The 25,189-nt window shown below is 41.4% G+C and overlaps 1 protein-coding gene across 1 annotated transcript in view; it reads left to right on the top strand.

Annotated features, from left to right (window-relative positions):
- Window positions 1–25,189, top strand: part of usp43a (ubiquitin specific peptidase 43a) — a 477,870-nt gene that overhangs the window by 431,697 nt on the left and 20,984 nt on the right. The window contains exons 10-12 of the mRNA XM_072242187.1: window positions 11,823–11,900; window positions 16,545–16,674; window positions 20,775–20,894. Of these exons, the coding sequence (XP_072098288.1) occupies window positions 11,823–11,900; window positions 16,545–16,674; window positions 20,775–20,894 (328 nt within the window). The remainder of the gene's footprint in view (window positions 1–11,822; window positions 11,901–16,544; window positions 16,675–20,774; window positions 20,895–25,189) is intronic.

Genomic DNA, 25,189 nt, shown 5'->3' with positions numbered 1-25,189 from the left:
AAATCTAAATAACCCAATCGTGGATTTGTGATTCTCCTTTGTAACACTTATTTTCTCCTTCTCTCCTGAGAAACTTTATTTGCCAACCAACAGGAGCATTTTTTCTAAAAGAGAAATCAAAATGAAATTGAAATCCTATCTGTCTTGGTCTTCAGGGAGTCTTGTTCATGCTCTGAGTTATTAAAGATTCTAATCACAGTTGGTGTTATGGTGCACTAGGTTCTATTTTATGCTATATGGTGCAGTAATACAGCTCACTTGAACTAGGGATATCAGTCAGTTCTCCCCTGCCTGAAGAATGGTACTTGAACTGTTGCAATTAATGCGTAACACAGTGCCTTACTGTGACCTTAAAGCAGAGCTGTTATACAATATTGACCAACCTTAGGTGTTTAATAATTAGACAAATTCAACTGCATGTTTTAAAACAGTTAATCTTGAAATAAATATTTTGTTAAAGAGTATCACATTATTAGATACACATAGAAAGTAAGATTTGAATTTCAGTTATACCTTTCATAGCCTTTGGCCATCCTGAATTATGGTTGCAGGCAATAATATGGTGAACATTAAAGTTTACCCAACTTTCTTACTCTTTGTCTTTCATCCAGTTATGTTGCCCTCCTCCTTATTTCTCTGTTGGCTCACCTCTATACCTTTCATATAAAATTTAATTCATCGTTAACTGAACAAATGCAGAATGCCAAGAGACTAAGAAAATACAGCTATATCATACATGCTGGTTAACTAGGTAAATGTGTCACTCTGCAAATATACAAACATAATTCTATATACCAATTTTTTAATATTAATTCAGCTTGAAGTCTGAGCAGAATTAACAAATCCATACATTGCCTGCCGAGGAAGGCTGAGATATTTTTAAATGTAAATATTAGTTGACCACCAAAGTGAAATCCAGAGTAATTTTTATATAAAATCGTGATGTCATGAAAGGCAGGATAAATCCAAGCAACTCTCGTTAGGAATGAGGAATTTTCAACACAAGATTAGGTTGGATAAATTGCAGTCATTCATTTTGAAGCAAAGGAAGTCGAGATGAGATTACATGGAGGTGTAAGTATCATGATTGATTTGGATAAAGAACATGAGAAATAGGGAATGAGTGGGCTAATGAGTCCTTTGAGCCAATTCTGCCATCCAAGGTCATGGCTGATCTTCTACCTCAGAGCCATTTTCGTGCCCCAGTCATACTTCCAATCACCAAAAATCTATTGATCTGGGTTTTAATTGAACTCAGTAATTAAGACTCCAGAGTCTTTCCAGATTAGAAAGTTCCAAACATTTACCATTTTTTGCATGAAGGTTGACAAAAAAGGAAAACAAAAAGAAATTACTCTCTTTAACTGCTCACACAGGTTGGAGACGCAGAATTAATGTTTTGGGGAATGTGAGGAAGAATGTTTTTTATATCATATAGTAATGACCTGATGCTAGCGTCCAACAATATTGTGAAAACAAAGTATATCAATGACGTTAGCAAGAGAGAGATTTCGAAAGAAGCCGAGCGAGGACAGTCAGAACATTCTGCGTGCTACACATCACTAGGAGACATAGGAGTGTGTGTAATTAGGCACTTGGCAAGGTACTATAGAAAGAAGTTAGGTTTAAGTGGAGTGGTCATTTTGGGAGTGGGTCAGTGTTAGAGTTGGGAGTTGAGGCTTTGTCTCATGGTGGCTTCAGTGAGGAAAGGCAGAGGCTGTACCTAATTTTTTTTGGTTTTTGTTTTGCCGTTCTTCCTTATTGCATGGTTAGAGCAGCAGAGGTGCCAGCTTGAATGCTGCTCTTGCGGGATGTGGGAATGCAGAATTGTCCCTGATGATTAAACCTGCAAGAAATGCATCCAGCTGCACATCCTTACAGACCATGTTAAAGTATTGGAGATAGACCTGGATGAATTGCAGAGCATTCGGGAGGCTGAGGGCTTGATTGACAGGACACACACTGAGGTCGTTACACCCAAGGTTCAGGACAAAGGTGTGATTATTAGGGGGTGTAAAGGGGATGTAAAGGGGGTAGGCAGCAATGCAAAATACCCCTATGTCCATTCCCCCCAATAGCAGGTATACCGCTTTGGATATTGTTGGAGAGGTTGATTTAGCAGAGGAAAGCCACATCAGCCAGGTCACTGGCACGGAATCTGGCTCTGTGTCTCAGAGGGGATGAGGAGGGAAGAGGTGAGCTGTAGTGATTCAATGATCAGGGGAGCAAACAGGAGGCTCCGTGGACAAGAATGAGATTCCCGGATGGTGTGTTGCTTCCCTGGTGCCAGGGTCAGGGAGATCTTGGTCCATCTCCACAGCATTACTAAGTGGGAAGAGGAGCAGCTGGATGCCGTGGTCCACAACAGCACCATTGACGTGGGCACGAAGGGCGATGAGGTCCTGCAAAGTGAGTTCAGAGAATTAGGTGCTGAGTTAAAGAACACAACCGCCAGGGTTGTGATCTCAGGAATGCTATCCATGTTACATGCAAGTGAGGCCAGAAGTAGGAAGACAATACAGTTTAACATGTGGATAAGGAAATGGTGCAGAAGGGAGGGCTTCAGAGTTAAGTATTATTGGGCTCTCTTCCAGGGAAGGTGGGACCTTACAGGCAGATCAATTTGAACCTGAACTAGAAGAGACTAATACCCTTATGGGAAGGTTTGTTACTGCTACTCTGGGGGGCGGGAGGTTTCAGCTACAGTTGCAGGGGGATGGGAACCAGAGCACCAGAGCAGGTAGTGGTGTGATTATGGGGAAAGATGTTGTTTAGCCCACATACAAAGTCAGGAATCGAAAAGTTGAGCATGGTGGGACTAGTGTTTTGAGGAACTAGTGTTTTAGTGTATATTTCAATGCAAGGATTATTGTGGGAAAGGGCACGGATCAGCTCTTTGAATTAATACATTGTAGCCACTAGTAAGATTTGGTTGCAGGAGGGGCAAGACTAGCAGCTGATTGTTCCAAGATTCCAATGTTTTAGACATGATAGAGCAGGAGAGATTAAATGAGAAGGTGTGGCATTACTGGTCAGGGAAAATGTCATGGCAGTGCTTAGACAGGACTGACTAAAGAGCTTGTCTACTGAGGCTACATTAGTAGAACTGAGGAATAAGAAAGGGGTGACCACATTAATGGAATTATAGACCACCCAATAGTCAGCAGGATTTAGAGGAGCAAATTTGCAGAAGGATTGCAGACTATTGCAATAACCATAAGGCTGTGATTGTAAATTTAACTTACTACACATTGATTTTGACTCCCATACTGTACAAGGGCTGGATAGGATAGAGTTTGTCAAATAGGTTCAAGAAAGTTTCCTTAATCGATACGTGGAAGTCTCAACTAGAAGGAGTACAATAACTAGACCTCCTATTAGGAAATGAGACAAGGCAGTTGACAGAAGTTTTCTTGGGGTAACACAATGCATCTAGTGATCATTAGTTTCAAGATAATAATGGCGAAGCATAGGTTTGGTCCAAGGGTTGAGATTCTAAAGAAGCCAGAGAGTGGTAGTAGATTGTTGCCTCTCTGACTGGAGGCTTGTGACTAGTGGTGCTCTGCAGGGATTGGTGCTGGGTCTGGTATCGTTTGTCATCTGTATCAGTGATCTGGATGATAATGTAATGAACTGGATCAGCAAATTTGTGGATGACGCCAAGATTGTGTTGTGGTAGACAGCAAGGAAGGCTATCAAAGCGCAGAGTAGTATCTGGACCAGATGGAAAAATGGGCTGAAAAATGGCAGATGGAATTTAATTAGATTATGAGTACATTCAGTCCTCTTTTATTGTCATTTAGAAATACATACATGCATTAAAAAATGATACAATGTTCCTCCAGAGTGATGTCACAGAAAAACAGGACAAACCAAAGTCTAACACTGACAGAACCACATAATTATAACATATAGTTACAGCAGTGCAAAGCAATACCATAATTTGATAAAGAACAGACCATGGGCACAGTGAAAAAAAGTCTCAAGTCCCGATCGACTCCCGGGTCCCCGATAGCAGGCGGCAAAAGGGAGAAACTCCCTGCCATAAACCTCCAGGCACCGACAACTGCCGATGCATTGGAAGCACCTGACCACAGCCGACACTGAATCCGTCCGTTCGAAAACTTTGAGCCTCCGACCAGCCCCTCCGATACAGCCTCCTGAGTGCCATCCTCTGCCGAGCGCCTTCGACCTCGCCCCAGCTGCCGAAACAAGCAAAGCCGAGGATTCAGGGCCTTCTGCTCCAGAGATTCTGGTTACCACACAGTAGCAGCGGCAGCAAAGCGGGCATTTCAGAAATTTCTCCAGATGTTCCTTCGTACTCTCACGTCTGTCTCCATCAAATTAGGATTGTGCACCGTACCTTATTTGACAGATTACAGATATCATTCACTGGAGAGGCCGTGCGCGCTGCGTCACACTGCCATCTTCTCCACCTCACACAGGCAAGTGTAAGGTGTTACACTTTGCGAGAACAAACCATGGTAGGACTTACACGGTAAGTGTAGGGTACTGAGGAGTGGGATAGAACAGATGGATCTGGGAATACAGATCCCTCATTCCTTGAAAGTGGCATCAAAAATAGATAGAGTCATAAAGCAAGCTTTTGGCATATTGGCTTTCACAAATCAAAATATTGTGTGCAGGAGATGGGATGTTATGTTGAAGTTGGGTAAGATGTTGGTGAGGCCTAATTTGGAGTATTATGTGCATTTCTAGAAAAATATCAATCAGATTGAAAGAGTGCAGAGAAAATATACAAGGATGTTGGCAGATTTGTGGACCTGAGTCAGAGGAAAAGGTTGAAAGGTTAGGACTTCATTCCCTGGAGCATAGGAGATTTACACAATTATGAGGGATATCTGAGGTTGGGTGAGACTGCAGCTAGAGATCATGGGTTAAGGGTGACAGGCGAATTGTTTAATGGGAACATGAGGCGGAACTTTTTCACTTGGAGTGGTGAGAGTGTTGAATAAGCTAACAGTGAAAGTGGTGGTTTCAAGTTCAATTTCAACATTTAAGATAAATTTGGATAGGTACGTGGATGAGAGGGCGTACGGAGGGCTATGGTCTGAGTGCAGGTTGATGGGAGTAGGCAAATTAATAGTTCAGCATGGACTAAATGGGCTGATGGACCTATTTCTGCGCTGCTGTGCTCTGTGACTCTCTCGGAAAAGAAGATTTATAGGCACTTGAAGGAAGTGAACTTACAGGACTCTGAGAATAGAGATGGGTCTGAATACCTTGCTTTCCTGACACCTGCTTAGATCTCCTTTTACATTTATAGAAGTGTAAGTCTTTGTATGATTAACCAATTAAATTTTACATATTGTGCTGTTTTATGTGTATTTGGTATATTGCCTACCCATTTTATCACACAGATATATTATGTATGTGAATATTTTTAATAAAATGCATGCATATAATTCCATACCAAATTAACTTTTATGAATCCTGCAGTGAACTGGAAATCATTTCTATATTTCTCCAACAATAAATATGTCCACAGTAGGATAGAAATTCAATTAGCTGCTTACATTTTATACTGCTTTCCATTGGTCAGGCACTAGGATTATTGTGCTGGTTATACTGCGATTTCTGATGATTTCTTGATAAATCACGTCAGCCCCACCTACTGGCAAAGGGGCAATTATGTCAGACCGATGCATTTGAAATCAGGTATTTTTCACACAACGGTTGAGGATCAGTTCTTCAACTGAGTGCTGGTGTTCCCCAGTGTGATCTCCCAACCTGCATTTCATTTCTCCAGTCTAAAGAAGTCTTCAGAAGTCATTATACTTCCTGTTGCTTGAGACCTTAATTCAACTTCCCACTCCCAATCTGCCCTTCCTGCCTGCAGCCTCCTGAAACTGTTATAACAAACCCAATACCAACTTAAAGAACAATACCTCATCTTCCTTCTGGATTTATTGCAACCAACATGACTTAATGCCAAATTCTCCAACTTCAGATAATTCACTCCTTCTTTCTCTCTGCATCAGAACTAGCCATTTCTGTTTGCCATTGTTTTGGCGCTTTGTTTTCCCCCTCTTTGTGTAGTCTAGCCTGCTGAGGCACATCCAAGAGCTTTACCATTGTCAATCTATACACAGATGAAGAAATTTAACCTGACCTCAACTAGTAACATTAGGTCATCCAGTGTTAGCCTGTCAGAGCTATTTCCTTTGTTCTGTCTATCTCCTCCCACTTTCTCTGCTACCTAAACTAACTTGTTATCTCCCTTTCTTAATGAACAGATCTGGACCCGTACATTAACTGTTTCTCTTTCCACAGATGCTGCCTACTTAACTTGTTGATCGGTTTCAGTAATTTCTGTTCCTGTTTCAGATTTCCAGCATTTTGATTTTTGAAGGCAGGATGAATTTTGACTAATGACTTTTTAATTCATCAGAATATCTTGAATCTCTGTAAGACTTTATTAATTCGTCAGGATACCTCGAGGTATTGTACGACCGGTAAATTTTCAAATTCGTCGCATTTATGTTTCTTATCAATAGATGTGACAAATGACATGGCTTCATCAGAGAGGAATTAGTTTCTTTGTTTTTATTGCCAGGTGTAGGGAGGCCAACCAAAGGAAGCTTCCTGATCTTGCTACCCTTTACATCAGCCTTTTACCTTAAATGCCACATGCTTCATCTGCTTCTAATGAGATCAGGCCCTCTTGCCTTTAATTTGCATACTAATGATTTATCTATCAGCAAATTTCTCCTCAGTTCTCTCTATCCCAACAACTTCTCATTTTTCAAAGGACCTCGGACACATGGAGGTGAACGTAGCTTGATGTCTTCTATTTCTGTTATTATTTTTCCAGTCTGGGTGGGGTGTACATGCACATTCAGGAAAAAGCAAATTCGTATCAGTAACAGCAAGGGTGCATTGATTGAGAATACGCAACATGGTGTTCGCATTGAGAGTCATGAGAGAACATCAGGTATAAGTTGTTTATTGTCATTTCAACTGTATACATGTATACCGCCAAATGAAACAATGTCCCTCCAGACCAAGGTGCACAACGCAATACTTATAAATCACACACAACACGTAAAGTAATATTACTACAAATAAATTAACAAATAATAAGGTGCACTTAAGTCACAAGTTTAAAAAGTAAACAGTATAACACCACTCGTGATTCATACATGCAATCTCATGGCCTGGGGGAAGAAGCTATTTCCCATCCTTCACAGTTCTTGTCCTAATGCCATGGTACCTCCTTCCTGATAGTGGGTGGTGGTCAAAGAGGTTGCATGTCCCAGCATTGTGTAATGAGAAATTGTTAGTTCTTGTCATCAAGGAATATAGACAATAATACAATAGAACAAAATACAGGCAAAATTCCAGACACAGTTCACCACACAACGAATCAGTGACAAGACCCTCACCCTACAGTTGAGTTTCCATAATGATGACCAATCAACTGATTGATAAGGATATAAAAGTCAAGCGTTTGGAAGAAACACAACACGTGAACAGCGCACTGAGGATGTCTCCTCATATGGTGATGAAACATTTGCTAATGGATTGCCAAGATTGGAGAACAACTCATCCAAATCATCAACCACCTGGGCGACACATTTCCTGAGTTATTCCCATACAATAGAACGTATACAGGTTGAAGGTGATTTAATTCAATCCAAAACTTGAGGCCATAATCAAAAATAAAGCCAACTATGAAGGTATGAAGTGCAAGTTGGTTATAGTAGATTATATAGAGAAAAGGAAATAATAAGCCATTTATTCTGACATCATTAAGTGCTGGAATCTATTACTAAAAAATTGTTAACCGTTTACTTGAATAATAATAAATTGATTTAGTAGATTCTGCATGGATTTATGAAAGTGAAATTTGATGTTTTTATCTCGTAACTTGCAAAAGTAAGGGTGAAATCACTGATATGGTGTGTTTGCATTTTCAGAAGGTGTAAAAAGATAAAATTATTGTGACTAATATAATGATACTGTGAAACAAGAATCAGTTTGTGGGAAGAAAATGATGAGTAGAATTAAGTGGAAGGCTTCTGGGTCATTACAATATCAATGCTGGGCTGCAGCCGTTCACAGTCTACCGTATATCAGAGATCTGGTTAAGGGGACCAGGTATACTATAAAAAAGTTTGTGGGTAGTGAGACTGATTTAGAGAGATTTCAGCAAATTATATACAGGTTAAACAGGTTGAAGGGAGAAGAGCATGCGTAGAGTCATAGAAAAGCACAGAGCAGAAATAGGCCTTTTGGCCCATCTAGTCCATGCCAAACCATTTAAGCTGTCTACTCCCATCAACCTGCATCAGGGCCATAGCCCTCCATACCCCCATGTACCTATCCAAACCTCTCTTAAATGTTGAAATCGAGCTCGCATGCACCACTTGTGCTGGCAGCTTGTTCCACACTCTCATGACCCTCTGAGTGAAGAAGATTCCCCTCATGTTCCCCTTAAACTTTTTACCTTTCACCCTTAACTCACGACCTCTAGTTGTAGTCCCACCCAACCTCAGTGGAAAGAGCTTCCCTGCATGTACCCTTTCTGTACCCCTCATAATTTTGTATGTCTCTATCAAATCTCCTCTCAATCATCTACGTTCCAAGAAATAAAGTCCTAGCCTATTAACTCTTTCTATATAACACAGGTCCCCCAGTCAAAGCAACATCCTTGTAAATTTTCTCTGTATTCTTTGAACTATTTTTACACCTTTCCTGTAGGTATATGACTAAAACTGCGCTCAATGCTCCACATTAGGCTTCACCAAAGTCTTGTACAACTTTAATGTTACATCACATTTTCTGTACTTGATACCTTGTGATACCTTGAAAGCCAAAGTGCAAAAACTTGGCTTATGGACATGTCTTTGCTTCCTGTTCTGATTCCCTGACTTACTGAATGGGTATCCATGGTGGTAACGGCACATTCAGAAAAGTGTCACTTCTGAGGCACCCATGCAGTCAGTATCTCAGAGGGTAGTCTCCAGACTGAGGAAGCACTCGCTGTTAGTGGTAGGACATCCCTTGGATTTTGGAGTGATCTGGTGAGGTCTCCTGTTGTCAATAGTATGCTCCTCTAAATAGCAAGTGAAGTAATGAACTAGCAGGATGTTCTGCATTGGGGTTAAAGTCAGAACTTTTGGCAGAAATGGAGGTAGTGTAAATAGCTATGCCATTAGTTACATATCAAAAGCTAGGAACAGGTCATTTGAAATGTCCAATCCTTCCTTTTACTACATAGGTCCTACCCTGGTTTAGCTGTACACAATGCGACACCTCACACTTATCAAAGCTGAAAGCCATTTGCCATTCCTCACCCCCCCCCCCCCCCCCCCCCCCCCCCCCCCCCCCCGTCTTCCTAACAGATCAAGAGCTCCATGTAATTCATTGTAACCTGTTTCACTATCAACAAAGTTGCAACTGGATTCACCTGGGAAATGTTCAGAAAATGGATTTGCTTCAATTGAAATGATTACATAGCACAGCTTTTTTCCCTCTCAGCTGTACACAAGTCATTTTATAAGCCAAACATTTCAAAATCTTGATCTTATTTTCACACTTCTGCTATGTTCTGGTATACCTGCTGCAAATGTAGCCAAGGAATGTTTATTCAGCTGCCTGGGGTTGCATTTTGCCTAAATTCTCAGCTTGGTGATATTTTCTCTGCAGGCAGATCCTTACACAGATGATTCAAGGTTGCCTTTTCCCTCAATTCTTGGCTCAAGAACAAACTTGATGCTGCTTGACACTGAAGTGAGTTTCAAGTGCCTCTGTCTACTTGCTGCCAACAGCATCTGCTGGCCTCCACCAGTATCACATCCACCGCTAGCCATTGACTCTCGCTACTGCTGATCCTCTCTTTGCCAGCCACAGAATTCTTCCATATGCTTTGTAAATAATCCAAAATTCCTGGCCTGGCTACTGCCTCACACTACCTAAGTTCTTACCACATTTCATTTGGTGCCCTATTTATTTATTATGGAGTTCGGTGTCCTAATTTTCCTCTCCGACATATTGACAGTCTAACTCGGCAACTTCACGGGACTTGTGTGCCCGTTGGTCTTCTCATTTTTTGTCCTTCTAATGTTGCCTTCTTTTCATTCCTCTTCATGATGAAGACTTTTCAGCTATTGTACCCTACACGTCATTGTCCTCAGTAATCTCAACATTCACCGGTTTAATTTTGTTTTCAGTCATTCTCCCTAATCCTCCTTACATTCCTAATTATGTTGCATCTTTAAAGCCACAGAGATATTTTATTACATGAAAGACTCCATTTAGGATGATAACTGGAAGTATGACCAGAAATAGTTGTTCTGCACTGAACCGCTATGTGCAGGAGATGCACCCTAGCTGTCAGTTTGTAGGTGAAGTACATTTCTACTCATGCAAAATTAACTGTAAGTTTTCAAAAAACCTATTTTTGCTCAAGTTTGGTCAGATCCACAGCTACCTTGTGTCAGTGATGCCAAACTAAATTTTGCACTATGACACCCATATAATGTGAGTGCAGCTAAAAGTGGATCCAAGTGGTTCTTGGATAATGCAGTTGAGTCAAAACCAAGAACTGTTTGTTTTGCAGCATTCCAAGGTAGCCCACTGACAATTGGATAATTACTGTGGCTGAAGGAAAACAGATTCAGATTCATTTATTTATCACAGGTACATCGCAACATACAGCAAAATTCATCATTTACGTTATCAACCAACACAACCTAACGACATGATGGGGGCAGCCTACAGGTGTTGTCACACGTAACGGTGCCAAAACAGCATTCCCACAATGCTCAGTAGAACAACGTAGAACACAGCAAGCAATGAGACTACAACAGCAAAACAAGTCCCATTCCTTCCTTCCACCCTCTGACACCAGCTTAGGCCATCTTCAGCCTCCAGGAGACTTGTGGATTCACAGACATTTTGACTTCCTCAGCAAACTCACAGAGACACTCATACCCAGGCTTCCACAGACTTATGGACTTACAATCAATCTTCAGGCTTAAATCTTTGGTATTGACCGGAGGACTTGCCAATGATGATGAACGATGGCCTCAAACACTAGAGCTTGAACTCTGGTTTCACTGACTCGCTTACTAGGGTGTCACTGGCCCTAGTGCTTACTGCTGCACAGAACTGCAATCTGCCAACGACTCACTAACCTAGGTGGAGGGGGCAACAGCCTTGTTCCTCACTGGTCTGACCAACAACCACTGATATCTGATAGCTGTGTCACTGACCTCCGAATGTGGAGTGGAGACTTAGACTCCAGCCTGACCTCTAATTCCTCCACATCCCTGCCCCTAAACACTAACCAGACCAAAACTATCCCTTCTAACCTAAAAAAGCAACTAAAAAAATCTGAGGCACCAACTTGAAGGGAGACCACAGCCCAGCCTTTTCTTGACCAAAAAGATGATGATCGTGTTTTGTTTATTTTCATGTAAGCTCAAAACCGGAAGTAAAGCCAGAGAATGAGGCAGGCATTATCTACAGTGAAAGGAAAGAAATCATCTGATTGGTTCTGTTGTCTTACAAGGGAGAAGCCTTGGACCCTTCCCAATCAGGCTTTAATTGAAAGCTATCGCAAGAGTACTCCACAGAGGAATTCATTAATATCAAACATATATTACTGTGTACATCTATTTTCAAGCATGGCACCTTTGAGAGACTGGCAATGGGGCAGCTGTGTAGTTGTTGCACTCTTTTAAAACGTGTATTAATTTGGTGTGTGGAAGAATAACTTGCTTTGGTGGTTTTTATATAAGAACCATACATGAAAGATCTGTCAGTAATTCCAATAAGTTCTTGTTATTTTAAAGGGCATTGCGTTCTTGTGGTCCAGGCGGGCCCCCGCATATAAAGCTTGTCCTAGAGTGGGACCAAAGGACAAAAGACAGGTAAGTCAGAAGCTACAGATATTGAAGAACTATGCTTTGAAAATCAAAAGAAAATGTAGGCGCAGGAAGTCTGAAATAGAAACAGAAAATGCTGTACAGGAAGTATATGTGAGAAAAGAAACAGTGTTAAGACTTCAGGTCAAAGATCCTTTGTCAGAACTAGAACAGGGAGGTTAAAAGGGTAGCTTTAAGTATCAGGGAGGGTAAGTAGGGCAAAGTAAAGATAGAGAAAATTTAATCTTGATAACTGAGAAGTGTTGCATTTTAGTAGGTCGGAAATGTCATATGCGCAATGAATGGTAGGGTTCCCGAAGGTGGCAGCACAGATAGGGAAGGTGGTAAAAAAGACATACAGGATGCGAGCCACCAATAGTCAGGACATAGAATATACGAGTTAAGGTACAGCTTTATACAACTTTGATGAAGCCGCTGGAATATTGTGAACACAAGAGATTCTGCAGATGCTGGAAATCCAGGGGCAACACAAACAAAATACTGGAGGAACTCAGCGGGTATTGAAATAAACAAACAGTTGATGTTTCGGGCTGAGACACAACATCAGGACTGGAAAGAAAAGAGGAAGAAGAGGGAGGGAGAAATATTACTGGAAGTTAGAGAAATTGATGTTCGTGCCATCAGGTTGGAGGTGAGGAGAAGAGGCAAGAGAATGGACGAAGGGGGAAGGTGGAGGAGAAAAGGTAAAAAAGAGAAAAAAATACTGTAAGGGGAAATCAATGTTCATACCATCAGGTTGGAAGCGACCTAGAAGGAATATGAGGCCATGGACCAACATGTCGGAGTGGAAATGGGGATTGGGATTAAAACGGTTGGCCACTGGGAAGTCCTGCATTCTGTGCATGGAGCGAAGATGTTTGAAAAATCAGTCCCCCAATCTACATGGGGTCTCACCAGTGTAGAAGAGGCTACATTGTGAACACCAGGTATAGTAGATGACTCCAATAGATTCGCAGATGAAGTGTTGCCTCACCTGGTAGGACTGTTGGGGTCCTGAACTGAGGTGAGGGAGGAGGTGAATGGGCAGGTGTAGCATTTCTTCCACTTGCAGGGATAAGTGCTTGAAGGGAGATTGGTGTGAGGGGTGAATGGACAAGAGAGTCATGGAGAGAGTGATCCCTGCAGAAAGTGGAGAGTGGGGGGGCGGAGAGAGGTAAAGATGTGTTTTTGGTGGTGAGATCCGTTTGGAGATGGCAGAAGTTATGGGGAATGATGTGTTAGATGCGGAGGCTCATGAGGTGGTAGGTAAGGACAGGAACTTTATCCCTGTTAAGGCTGTGGGAAGACGGGGTAAGGACAAATGCCTGGGAATCCCTCACCACATTCAGGGTCCCAAACAGTCCTTCCATGTGAGGCAATGCTTCACCTGCAGGTCTGTTGGTGTCGTCTCTATATAGTGCTCCCATCGCGGCCTCCTCTATATAGATTGGGGGACTGCTTTGTCGAGTGCCTCCTTTCCTCATTCTGCAAAAAGCAAGATTTCCCAGTGGCAAAATTTTCCATTTTAATTCCAAACCCATTCGGCATGTAGGTCCATGGCCTCCTGTACTGCCACAATGAGGCAGCTCTCAGGTTGGAGGAGCATTCTGGGTAACTTCCAACCTGATGGCATGAACATTGATTTCTCCAGTTTATGGTAATTTTTCTTCTCTTCTCTGCTGTTCACCTGCTTATCATTTTGTCCTGTTACTCCTGCTCCTTCCCTTTCTCCCACTGCATTGTCCTCTCCCACCAGATTCTTTCTTCTCTGCTCTTTACTTTGACCTCCAATCACCTCTCAGCTTCTTACTTCACATCGCTCACTCACCCACCCACCCAGCTTCACCTATCACCTTCTAGCTTGTACTCCTTCCACTTCCCCCCACCTTCTTATCCTCACTTCTTTCCATATCCTTTCCAGTCCTGATGAAGGGTCTTGGCCGGAAATGTTGACTGTCTCCATAGATGCTGCCGGAATTGCTGAGTTCCTCAAGCACTTTGCATGTTTTGCTCTGGAATATTATGAATAGTTTTGATCACCACAGTGTAGAAAAGCCATGATGGCTTAGGAGAAGGTGCAGAGGAGATTCACCGCGATGAAACCTGGGATGGAGTGTCTCAGTTATGAGGAGGGACTAGATAGGTTAAGATTGTTTGCTTTATTTGGAGAAGGGAGTAGGTGGAGTGGGGGGCAGTGGACATGATTGATACGTATTATTAGGGCTTAGATAGTGAGATCAAAACTCTTCCTCATTGCAGAGGGGACTATAGCCTGAGAATATAGTTTTAAGCTAAGAAAAACGTTTTCAGAAGTTTAGATAAAGGAGGAATTTTTACAACTATAGGGTGGTTGGAACCTGGAATGCAGTGCCTAAGAGACAGGGTCTCTCTCAACATTTAAGATTCACACTTGACACACCAAGTCATAACAGGCCAGGGATCAGGTGCTGGTAAACAGGATTAGTATAGATGGGTCCATGATGGCTAATGTGGACAAGGTATGTAGAAGGGCCTGTCTGTGGTGGGAGGGATGGATAGGACAAAGGAGTCCACGGGGAGATTCGAAAACAATGGAATGGAAACATGGGTTGAAAGTTTCAAAGGCTCATTTATTATCAAAGTATACAACTCTGAGATTCTTCTTCTCCAAATAGCCACAAAACAAAAAAAAAGGCACATGATCATCATTCCCCCAACCATCCCTCCCCCGCATGGAACGCAACAAGAATACCTTTCCCCCAAATCCATTTCCCCTGCACAAAAAAAAAGAAAAAGAATGGGTGAAAACACAATGTAAAAAAACTATAACACTGGGGAAAAAAAAGTCAGTAGTCCAAATCCATATCTGTATCCGTAAACGCAGAAAAACCTTGGTAACATCCTCTGGGTATAGCGGCAGGCCACACAGGCTCCCCTCTCCAGTAGAAGATCAATCCCACCAGCGATCAGAAGGCAGGTACATGGAGCCTACCTTCTGCACCAGCTATAATCGGTACATAGGACATTATAAATTAGGTCATGGCATAAAGTTTTAGATGATCATTGTTTATGCAAGGTAGGTCATAAGAGTTGGCTTGCAAATGCAAGGAATAGTCAAGTATCGAAAAAAACAAAGGGTAACGGAATTGACCTGGTTTGCTCTAGGAATGAGTCATCCAGTCAAATAAATTAATGAGGGCAGTTAGAGGGTGATTGCACTTTATTGTGTTGCTCGTATCGCATGGTTGCTGATGTGGGCAGGGTAGACTGGATTACCAGGGGAAAAAACTGAGCCAGCATCACAGATTGATGACCTTGAACTGAAGTGACCTGTTCTGATATAAATGTAGAAAGCGAGTTAACTAAGTTTGGAGAACTTGAAGTTGGTTCTGGAAAACTGAAATGTGTCCAGATGAAAGGTGAGATGCTATTCCTGAAGCTTGAAGTGGACCTTGTTGTTACAGTACAAAGCTCATGGACAAGTATATCAAAATGTGAGTGGGAAAATTAAAGTGGCAAGCAACAGGAAGAGCAGGGTCATTCCTGCAGACTAAATGCAGTCTGTTTGGTTTCTTCATTGCAGAGGAAACAACGATATAAACATCAAAGGCAGTATACTATATTTGAAGGAGAACAGGTGAATTGCTGCTTTAGCTATCTACTTGCGTCCTTCTGTAGCATCAACCTTGATCTTTTATCTACAGATTTATGTTATTAAAATGTGGTAAAATGTAAATGAGCAGTATGCACGAACTGAAAGAACCAATCCTGACACATTATGAATATGAGTTAGTGGGAGCGTTGCCAAGCAAAATAATACAATGCTTCTGATAAAAGTAAAAATAGTAAATTTCCTTGCTGATCATAAAATCTTGCATAGAGTCAATAGGTCTAACAGCACTGTTACAAATTCTGATCTGACATTAATACCCACATAAGTTTAATGGTTCCAAGAGACCTCTTAAATTTTTATCATCTTGATTTCCCTACACAAGATCCAGAAATGTAAAATGAGATTATCTTGAATTCAGGTCCATAACTCTTGCTTTGTAGAGGCACTTGTAGTCACAATAAATGTAGTCCCAAATTCACACTGGATGAAACGATTTGGGATTCAGTTGAATAGCTTTTCAGTCCCATAACAGGTTAAACATACAAACCAGTGAGTATGTTAAGAGACATTTGGTGCAGCCAATGTAATTTTGTATCCAGGTATCTCTACTGTACTGAGATTACTTTAAGAGCATACATTGATGTGGGACTTGATTTTTGAGCTCAGAGGAAATGCAGGCTGAACTAACAACTATCACCATGGAGACAAGACAAATCAAAGCTATAGCTATTTAAGATTATAGTTATTTAAGATAGCAAACTCTTGACAGCAGATTCAAATACAGGAATTGTGTGGACAGTTTTGAATTAATGGAGGTTGATACCGGTATAAAATAGGTTGACAAGAAAGATTAAAGGACATATAAGAGAGCTACATATTTGGTACGAGGACTGCCTGAGGAATACACAGTTGTGTTTGATGTGATATGGTATAAGGATCTAAGGACTGCAATGGTCTTGCAGTGTTGTATGTTCCAATACATCTATACTGCTCTGTAGGAAGTAAAACAAGATTTATTGAAGCTTGTAACCCCATTGGAATATTCCTTTGCTTTTCAGCTTGTTTGGAAGTATTCAGGAAGAAGTAATCCAGGATGCAGAGAGCGTTCGCATCCAGCAGCAGGCACATCAGCAGGCACACAGCTGTACATTGGCTGAATGCTTCGAACTTTATACAAAGGAGGAACAAGTAAGAAGGGTGTTTGGGCTATATGACTTGTAGACCATGATATATATATGCCATACCTCAATGCTGCAGGTTTAGAAATCTTCTTAACACATTGCATTAAAATAACATTGTGCGACAGCTAACAACATTTCCAATAGCCCTGTAAACACTGCAGTTTTTAATAGAAATGTCTCCAGAACAGTATTGCAGGTTTCTCTGTGTCACGTAATGCTGCAGCAGCTTCAACATTCACTGATGTTTGATTCACTGGGTGTCTCTTGTGAAAGAGATATTGGAATCACTGGTCTTAGTAACAATGAGCATGAAACCAAGACTGTTGTAAAAACCCATCTAGTTCACTAAGGAAATTCACCATCATTGCCATTCTTGTCCACTTGTGCTCTCTCATCTGCAGCAATGTAGTTTATTTATTTGGAGGTGTAGCATGTAAAGGCCTTCCGACCCAATGAACCGTATCACCCAGCAGCACACCTATTTAATATTAGCTTAATCACTGGACAATTTATAATGATCAATTAACCTACTAACCGGTATGTTTTTGGAGTGTAGGAGGAAATCAGAGCTTCTGGAGGGAACCCCGTGATTAACAAACCCTTAGCGACAGCGCCGGAATTGAAATCTGAACTCTGATGCACCGTGCAGTTATAGCGTTGCTCTTAATGGCTACGCTACCATAGCGCTTAAATGACCCAGCAAACTTCAACTCAAGTTCAAGTTAAATTGTTATTCAATCATACACATGAATACAGCCAAACACTGCAGTGTTCCTCTGGGGCTAAGGTACAAAACGCAGTACCAACAGTCACACACAGCATAAAGCACACATTAATATGATAGTAGAAAAACATACAGTTGCAAAAACTATTTTTTAAAAAGCGTATTAATAATATAACCCAAGTCTGTGATTGTTGTGGCCTGTAGATTAATGGTGCATGGATGTTTTCCTGGAGCCACTTTTCTGCAAGAACAGTCCGCAGCAATTCCTCGTCTTACGCAGGTGCGGACGATCACAGCCTGGCTTGTCTTTCCAGGAGCGATCCCTGGGGAAAAGCAGCAAATGGATGGACCAGTCCCAACTCAGTGCGGAATCCAGCGGCACACGGCCAGCTCCAGCCTCTCTTTCCCGGGTGGCCACAACAGGCTACCCCGACGCTTGAGGTCCTAGTCCACGCCACAGATGAAGTCGTGCAGCAACCCTGCCGTCAGTCACGCCAATGAATCAATGAATCAGACTCGCAGTATTCTACACAACCAACTTTTAGCAGAGTCTTGTGATCACAATAAAAATGTCCAAGTCAATCATTTCCACTGTTGGCTGGATCGCCCACCACTGTTGGTGCCTTTCTCCTGAGGTGGCTGAGGCAGGCTGCCACACAGTGCACAAGTCTAGTTCTACTACTGTTGAGTAACTTGCTAGTTCGGTAGACCTGCCATACTCACTGTTCTTAATATCCAGCAGTGTCTTGCGAATGTAAAAAAAAGACGTAAAGGACGAACAATTGCACCTTTGTTTGGACCCAGAGAGGCCGCTGCATCAGAGCGCGTTGCCATCTTACCGGAAGCCAGACACAGCTCCACGGCCCGCACATTAAAGAACATATTATGTGACAAGCAACACTCTTCCAGCTACAGGGCATGATACTGCTTAAAGCATGGATCCTGCAGGGATCAGTTGGGATGCTTGGGGTTTTCAGGAAGAGAAAATTCTCAGGTTGTACTATGGAACTAGGCAGGCTGGTGCAGAGCAGGAACTGTGCAGGGATCCACGGTGACCTTCCAGAAACAGAGTTAGTCACCCCTGACAGGTTGTTACTTGGCAGGCGTCTGTAAGGAAGGTTACAACATGAGCGCAATGTACGAAGGCCTGGCATACAGGCAAATCTCCAAGCCCTCTCTGCTTTTGAGCTCCAAAAGAAAATAAATAATGTATTCTATTCTTCAGTATGGAGCTTGAGTAATCTCCTTTATCAAACTTGAGCAGCAGCCTGTTTAGACATGGCAGAGTGATCCTGAGGCAAGGAAGCTGAGGGTGACCATGACCTTATTCTCCACACATAAAGTAGTCTAGGTTCACCTGAGCGACTGTATTTGAAGTCATAGGACATGTTTTGTGAGGGAGAAGTTCTGCTGGGTTTTTTTTAGAGCTTTTGGGCTGAAGGTGACATCAGAAATGAAGATAACCAATTAGCTTTATTTCAAAGTTCAAAGTAAGTTTCTTACTCAAGTTCATACACATCACCATATATAACCCTGAGATTCATTTTCTGGTGGGTATTCTCAGCAGATACAAAGAAACAGCAGCGAATCAATGAAAACTCACACACAAGGCAGGCAAACCACCCAAAAGACAAAAAACTCTGCAATTACAAACATTAAAAAATATAATAAATAAATAAGCAATAAATATTGAAAACATGATGTGAGGAGTTCTTGAGAGTGAACCCATAGGTTGTGGAAACAGTTCAGTGCTGGCTGAGGGATAATAACTGTTCCTGAACCTGGTTTTGTGGGCCCTGAGGCTCCTGTACCTCCTCCTGGATAGCAGCAGCAAGAAGAAAGCAGGGCTTGAATACCGGGGCTCCCTGATGATGGATATGACACTGCTCCCTGTAGATGGGCTCAGTGGTGGGGAGGTCTTTATCTGTGATGGTCTAGGCCGTATTCGTTATCTTTTGTAGGCTTTTCCATTCAAGGGCATTGGTATTTCACGCCAGGGTGTGATGTAGTCTGTCAATACACTCTCCACCACACATCTGTAGAAGTTTTAGATGACATGATGAATCTTTGCAAACCTCTTAAGAAAATAGAAGCATTGCCGTGCTTTCTTCGTAGTGGCACTTATGTGTTGGACCCAGGGCAGATCCCCTACAATGATAGCGCCAAGGAATTTAAAGTTGCTGATCCTCTCCATCTCTGAGCCCCAATGACGATTGACTCATGGACCTCTTGTTTCTTCCTCCTGAAGTTAATAATCAGCTAGTTAATAATGCAGAGTTGTAGTCAATGAAGAACAGCCTGATGTATGCATCTTCACTGTCCAGATGTTCCAGAGTTGAGTGAAATGGCACCTGCTGTTTACCTGTTGTGACGGTAGGCAAACTGGAGTGGATCCAAGCCCCTCCTCAGGCAGGAGTTGATATGTTTCATCACCAACCTCTCAAATCACTTCATCATAGGGGATGTAAGTGCTACTGGATGATAGTCATTGAGACAGCTTATACCACATTCTTTTTGGGCACCATTTGTCACATTACATCAAAACGTATAGTGAAGTGCATTGTGTGCGTCAAATCGAATCAGCGAGGTTATGCTGGGGCAGCCGCAAGTGTCATCACACTGCTGGTGCCAATATAACATGCCCACAATTCCTAACCCTATCCCTTATGTCTGTGGAATTGTAGAGGAAACCGCAGCACACAGAGGAAATTCACGTGGTCGCGGAGAACGTACAGACTCCTTAACGACGGTGGAGGGAATTGATTGCTGATTGATGATCACTGCTGTTGTAATGCAACTGCACCAACAGTTACGCTACTGAGCCAGATATTACTACTACTATTGAGTGGTGGGGAGGAAATAAAAAGAACCACACACTGTATAACTTTAAAAAAGTCATTGATGGAAGCTAAATTTTGCATCCTACAAAGGAAATTCTTAACAATGCATCTGGACCTTAATTGGGTTTAGTCTGGCTGCAGGAAAGTCTTTAGTTTACTCTTTTCTCCCATATCATTGAATTTTTCCTCATAAAATCAACCATTCCCCATGGAGGTTTGAGCAAATGGCTTGGCGTCGGATCTCGACCATGCCAGTCCCCATGAGGTTCATGAAAATAGGTCACCCTTCTGTTGGTGCTTGTGAGTTATTGGCACCCAGTTTCCAACAGTCCAGCTGCACACAGCACTTTACCAACTGCTGAACTGCTGCTCATGAATTATTGTTTGTTGATCACTGATGTGGCATCATGTTGTGGCATAGTACTTGTTGCCACATTTGAGGTACAAAGAGTGCACACCCTAAACATTAGATCCTATTTTCTGGTACAAGCTATTTCTCAATGATGAAAAGCATGATAATGTGAGTCATTTCTTTTTCTACAGCTGGCTCCAGATGATGCCTGGCGGTGCCCCCACTGCAAAAATCTTCAGCAGGGGATGGTTAAGCTTAATCTATGGACCTTGCCCGACATTCTTATAATTCACCTGAAACGATTTCGCCAGGTATTTATGATAAAAAAGGAGTAGTTATTTATTTAATATTTATTATTTGATGTGCACTGACTGTCATTGGATGCCATGGTTAAGTGTGTTCTTATTGGCTGTCCGAGCAGTGCACCATTTTGTAAAGAAATTTGTTTAGTTCTGTATTTTTCAATGACTTGGGCCACCAAAATGTGTAGCATTGCTCTTTGTGAGTGAGAATGCATAAACTTAAATTTGTCCCGCATTTGAGTTGATTGTGTGCTTAATAATGATGTATTTCAGTCTTGCTATTAAATTCTACTTCTAAAATTAGTGTAAACAAGTTAATGTCTTTTTGTTAAAATTGCGTCACAATCCAACACACATGTGACCTGTGTACAACCTACAGCCCGTCTCACTGCATGCAGTTCCCATCCATTCAGATACCGAGCATCCTCTGAATGTAAGATCCTGAGGCTCATTTCCCAGAAAATCTTGATGGCCATTTTTCCCTCAAGACATTTATTGACTTTTGGAGTAGATATAAATAAATTACTATTAGTTGAAAAATATATTTAAAAAAACAGTTTAGTACTGAAGCAAGTAAAATTTTTACCTTCACATCTTTCATCGGAAGAGCAATGACCATATTCAAAATGGTGTTGCTGCTCCTGCACCAGACAACTTTGGTGTGATGCTGAGGATCCTCTTGCTGAATCCATCCAGCCCCTCTGCTCTAATGCCCTACCACTGGGATTGGTGGACACTTGAGCAGTGGAACAAGAGATCAGAACAATATTATCTGATTCTTCTCATCTCGGATTTCTATGTTTGACCACGAGCAGGTGTCCAGGTTGTGTTGAACATGGAGTGGAGGGAGCTGGTTGTTCTCAGTGGAAAGATTAGTCCAGCTTATTATCTCATAATGTGACATTAAAACAGTTTATGTCATTATTTTGAACACTCCGTGGGTACTGTAATTTGCACATCTGTTTAAGAGATTGTACAGGACATGTCTTCAAGAATCATTTAAACAATTACAGCAGCTATCTCTGACTCATATTTGCATCTGGCAAAATTCAGAAATGCTCAACAAGAAGGTGGTTGTCACTTTTCTAGGGTTGTATTACGGACCTCATAACAGTGAACACAAGATAGAGGAGCAGAATTGTAGGCAAATAGCAGAGCAATGTAATAAAAATGAGAGTTATTGTCCAAGGGGATTTCAAATACCTGGATGCTAACTGGGATTATTTTAGCATAAACAGCTCGAATAGGTTGGGTTTTTGAGATGTATGCTGGCGAGCTCCTTGTTACAGTAAAGAGATAAACCAACAAAGGAAGGAGCATTCTTGAACAGTGGGAAACATAACTGGTCGAGTGGAGACAGTGTGAGTGGGGGAGCATTTTGGAAATAGTGACCATAACTTCATATATTTCAAAGTGAGTGTGGAAAGGTAGGGATAGACCAGTGATAAAGGTGACAAATTAGGGAGGGGAAGCCCTATGCCATTAAAATAAGGTTGGAGTTGATATGCCCAAGACTGAGAGCCTTGAAGGTATGTCTTCCTCTGAGAATCATTCAAGAGTTCAAGGCCAGCATATTCCTCCGAGGTGAAAGCCAGAGGAAGCAGGTACAGGGAATTTTGGGTATTGAGGAATATTGAAGGTTAGGTAGCATATGGCTGGTATAGAGAACTAAAGAGGGGGAAGGTCTGCTAAGCTACAGAAAGTATTGGGAGGCAATTAAAAAGAAAATAAGGAAGGCATAGCGGTATGATGAATTATCACTGGCAGACAGGATTAAAGTAAATTTTATTATGTTTTATAATTTTATTAAGGGAAAAGAGTTATTAGGCAAAATATCAGCCCCACTAAAGACAATGGGGGCAATCTATGCATGGAATCAAAAGGTATAGGTGAGGCCCTAAATGAATATTTTTCATCAGGATTCACAAAGGAAAGGGACGTTGTAGATGGTGTACAGCAAAGAAGAAAATGAAATTCTATTCAGGTCTCCATAAATAAAACAGAAGCACTCAGTTTATTTGGGCTTACAGGTAGATAAATTCCCAGGGTCAGCTAAAATTTCTCCTAGGCTGCTATGGGTGGCAAAGGAAGAAATTGTTGGAACTCTGAGATTTTTAAACCTTCACTGTCTATCAGATGACTGTGGGATAGGCTAGGTCTGTTTGTCTGGAGTGGAAGAGGTTAAGAGGGCTATGGTTGAGGTGTATAGATATAAGGGGCATAGATGGGATAGATTGTGGGGAAAATTGGCCCCTTGTCAAAGGTAGGTAAAACTAAAGAATATAGGTTTAGAGTTAAGTGTAAGAGCCTTAGAGGGGATCTGATTAGGATCATTTTTATCCATAGATTGGTGAGTACTGGGAATGCACTACTTGGAAGTGTGGTGACAGCAGAATTGCTGGCAGCACCTAAGAATTACTTACATGATAATATGAATCGTTTTAAGTTTAGAAGACCATGGGCAAGCGTTGAGAAGTGGAATTAACGTGGATGGGCAGGTAGCCTGTTTGCATGCTGTACGTGCTCAGTGCGTGGAATGGGCTACTGGCAATGGTGGTGGAGGCAGATACGATAGGGTCTTTTAAGGGACTCCTGGATAGGTACACGGAGCTTAGAAAAATAGAGTGCTATGGGCAACCCCAGGTAATTTCGGTAGTAAGGACTTGTTCAGCATAGCTTTGTGGGCCGAAGGGCCTGTAATGTGCTGTAGGCTTTCTATGTTTCTATGTTTTCTACATCTCTAAGACTTCTTAATTGAGAAAGAGCTTTTTGTGAAAAGTTCTCATTTTAGCCTCTTGAGTTTTTATTTCAAAATATAGCAAAGGTCTGGGCGAAATTACCCTAAATGAAGAAGCTTTGTGAACAGTAGTGACCTTGAGTAAATATTCATTAAATGAACTTTAGTTAGAGTCTGGGAGTTAACTTCAAATTCTACTAATCCTATAATATAACACTGCAGTTCACTTGGTTTCACTTTGTTTGGATATTTGTTGATGAGCCATAATCATTTCATACCCACAGAGGAAACACAAATAAATATACACACTTAACTGAACACATGCATTCTTAAAGTAAATATCACAATCTTAAAAGATTGTGGGGTTATCATTGTCTCGGGGAAATTATATAATACATTGGTAGTGTTGGCTAATTTATATGCTCCTAACTCAGATGATTTGGGGTTTTTCGATCATTTCTTCTCTCTATTGCCTGAGTTGACTTCATACTCTCTCATATTGGGTGGTAACCTTAACTGTTGGTTAGATCCATTTTGGATCGATTGTCTTATATTCCTAGACTACCAACCAAATGTGCTTCATTAATTCAGTCCTCCCTTTCCAGTTATGGTATCTCCGATGTATGGCGATTTTTCCACCCAAATGAGAGAGATTATTCTTTTTTTTCACATGGTCATCACACTTTTACTAGAATTGATTACTTTTTAATTGATAATCAGCTGATCCCATCTGTCTGTTCTTGTGAGTATATCAGAGTATAATGATTTCAGATCATGTCCCAGTCACCCTGTCTATAATTCTTCCTGGTTTTCCACAAATAAATAAGCATTGGCGTTTTAATTCGACCTTATTGTCAGATAATGATTTGTAAAATTATGGAGGACCAGATAATTTTTTTTCTAAATACTAACACATCATCTGAAACTTCAAGTCTGGTTGTTTGGGACACTATGAAAAGGAGGACCTGTAAAGAGCAATTTGATCTGGTCAATCAAGTCAAAGAAACAGACCAGCTCTATGCCCAAACCAAAAATCCGGGGCTGTATAAGAAACGAATGGAACTTCAAACTAAGTTTGACCTTATTTCCACTTACCCAATTGAACGCCAACTTTTGGAAAGTAACAGCCGGTTGTATATTCATGGTGATAAATCCGGTAAATTTTTAGTCAACCAACTAAGACACTTCAAAGCTAAACAACACATTACAAAAATTCAAATGGGAAATGGGTCTATTACCTTGAATCATTCTGAAATCAATGACACATTCAGGAATTTTTATTCCCAACTCTGTATTTCTGAATCTTTAAATGATAATATTTCTGCCAAGAATTTCTTAAATAGTCTAGATATCCCTACACTCTCTCTTGATCTCAAAGCAAAACTGAATGAGCCAATATCACTAGAAGAAATATCCTCAGCCATCTCTATACAGCAGACTGGTGAATCTCCTGGACCTGATGGGTTCTCTGCAGAATTCTATAAATCATTTTCCTCATTGCTTTCACCTCAACTAACCTTTGTCTTATCTGACGCGTTTAAACAAGGTAAATTGCCAGCATCATTTA

The sequence above is a fragment of the Mobula birostris genome, chromosome 24, assembly GCF_030028105.1.
Source record: "Mobula birostris isolate sMobBir1 chromosome 24, sMobBir1.hap1, whole genome shotgun sequence".
NCBI classification, from domain to species: domain Eukaryota; kingdom Metazoa; phylum Chordata; class Chondrichthyes; order Myliobatiformes; family Myliobatidae; genus Mobula; species Mobula birostris.
This window is presented reverse-complemented; position numbering and strand designations above follow the sequence as displayed.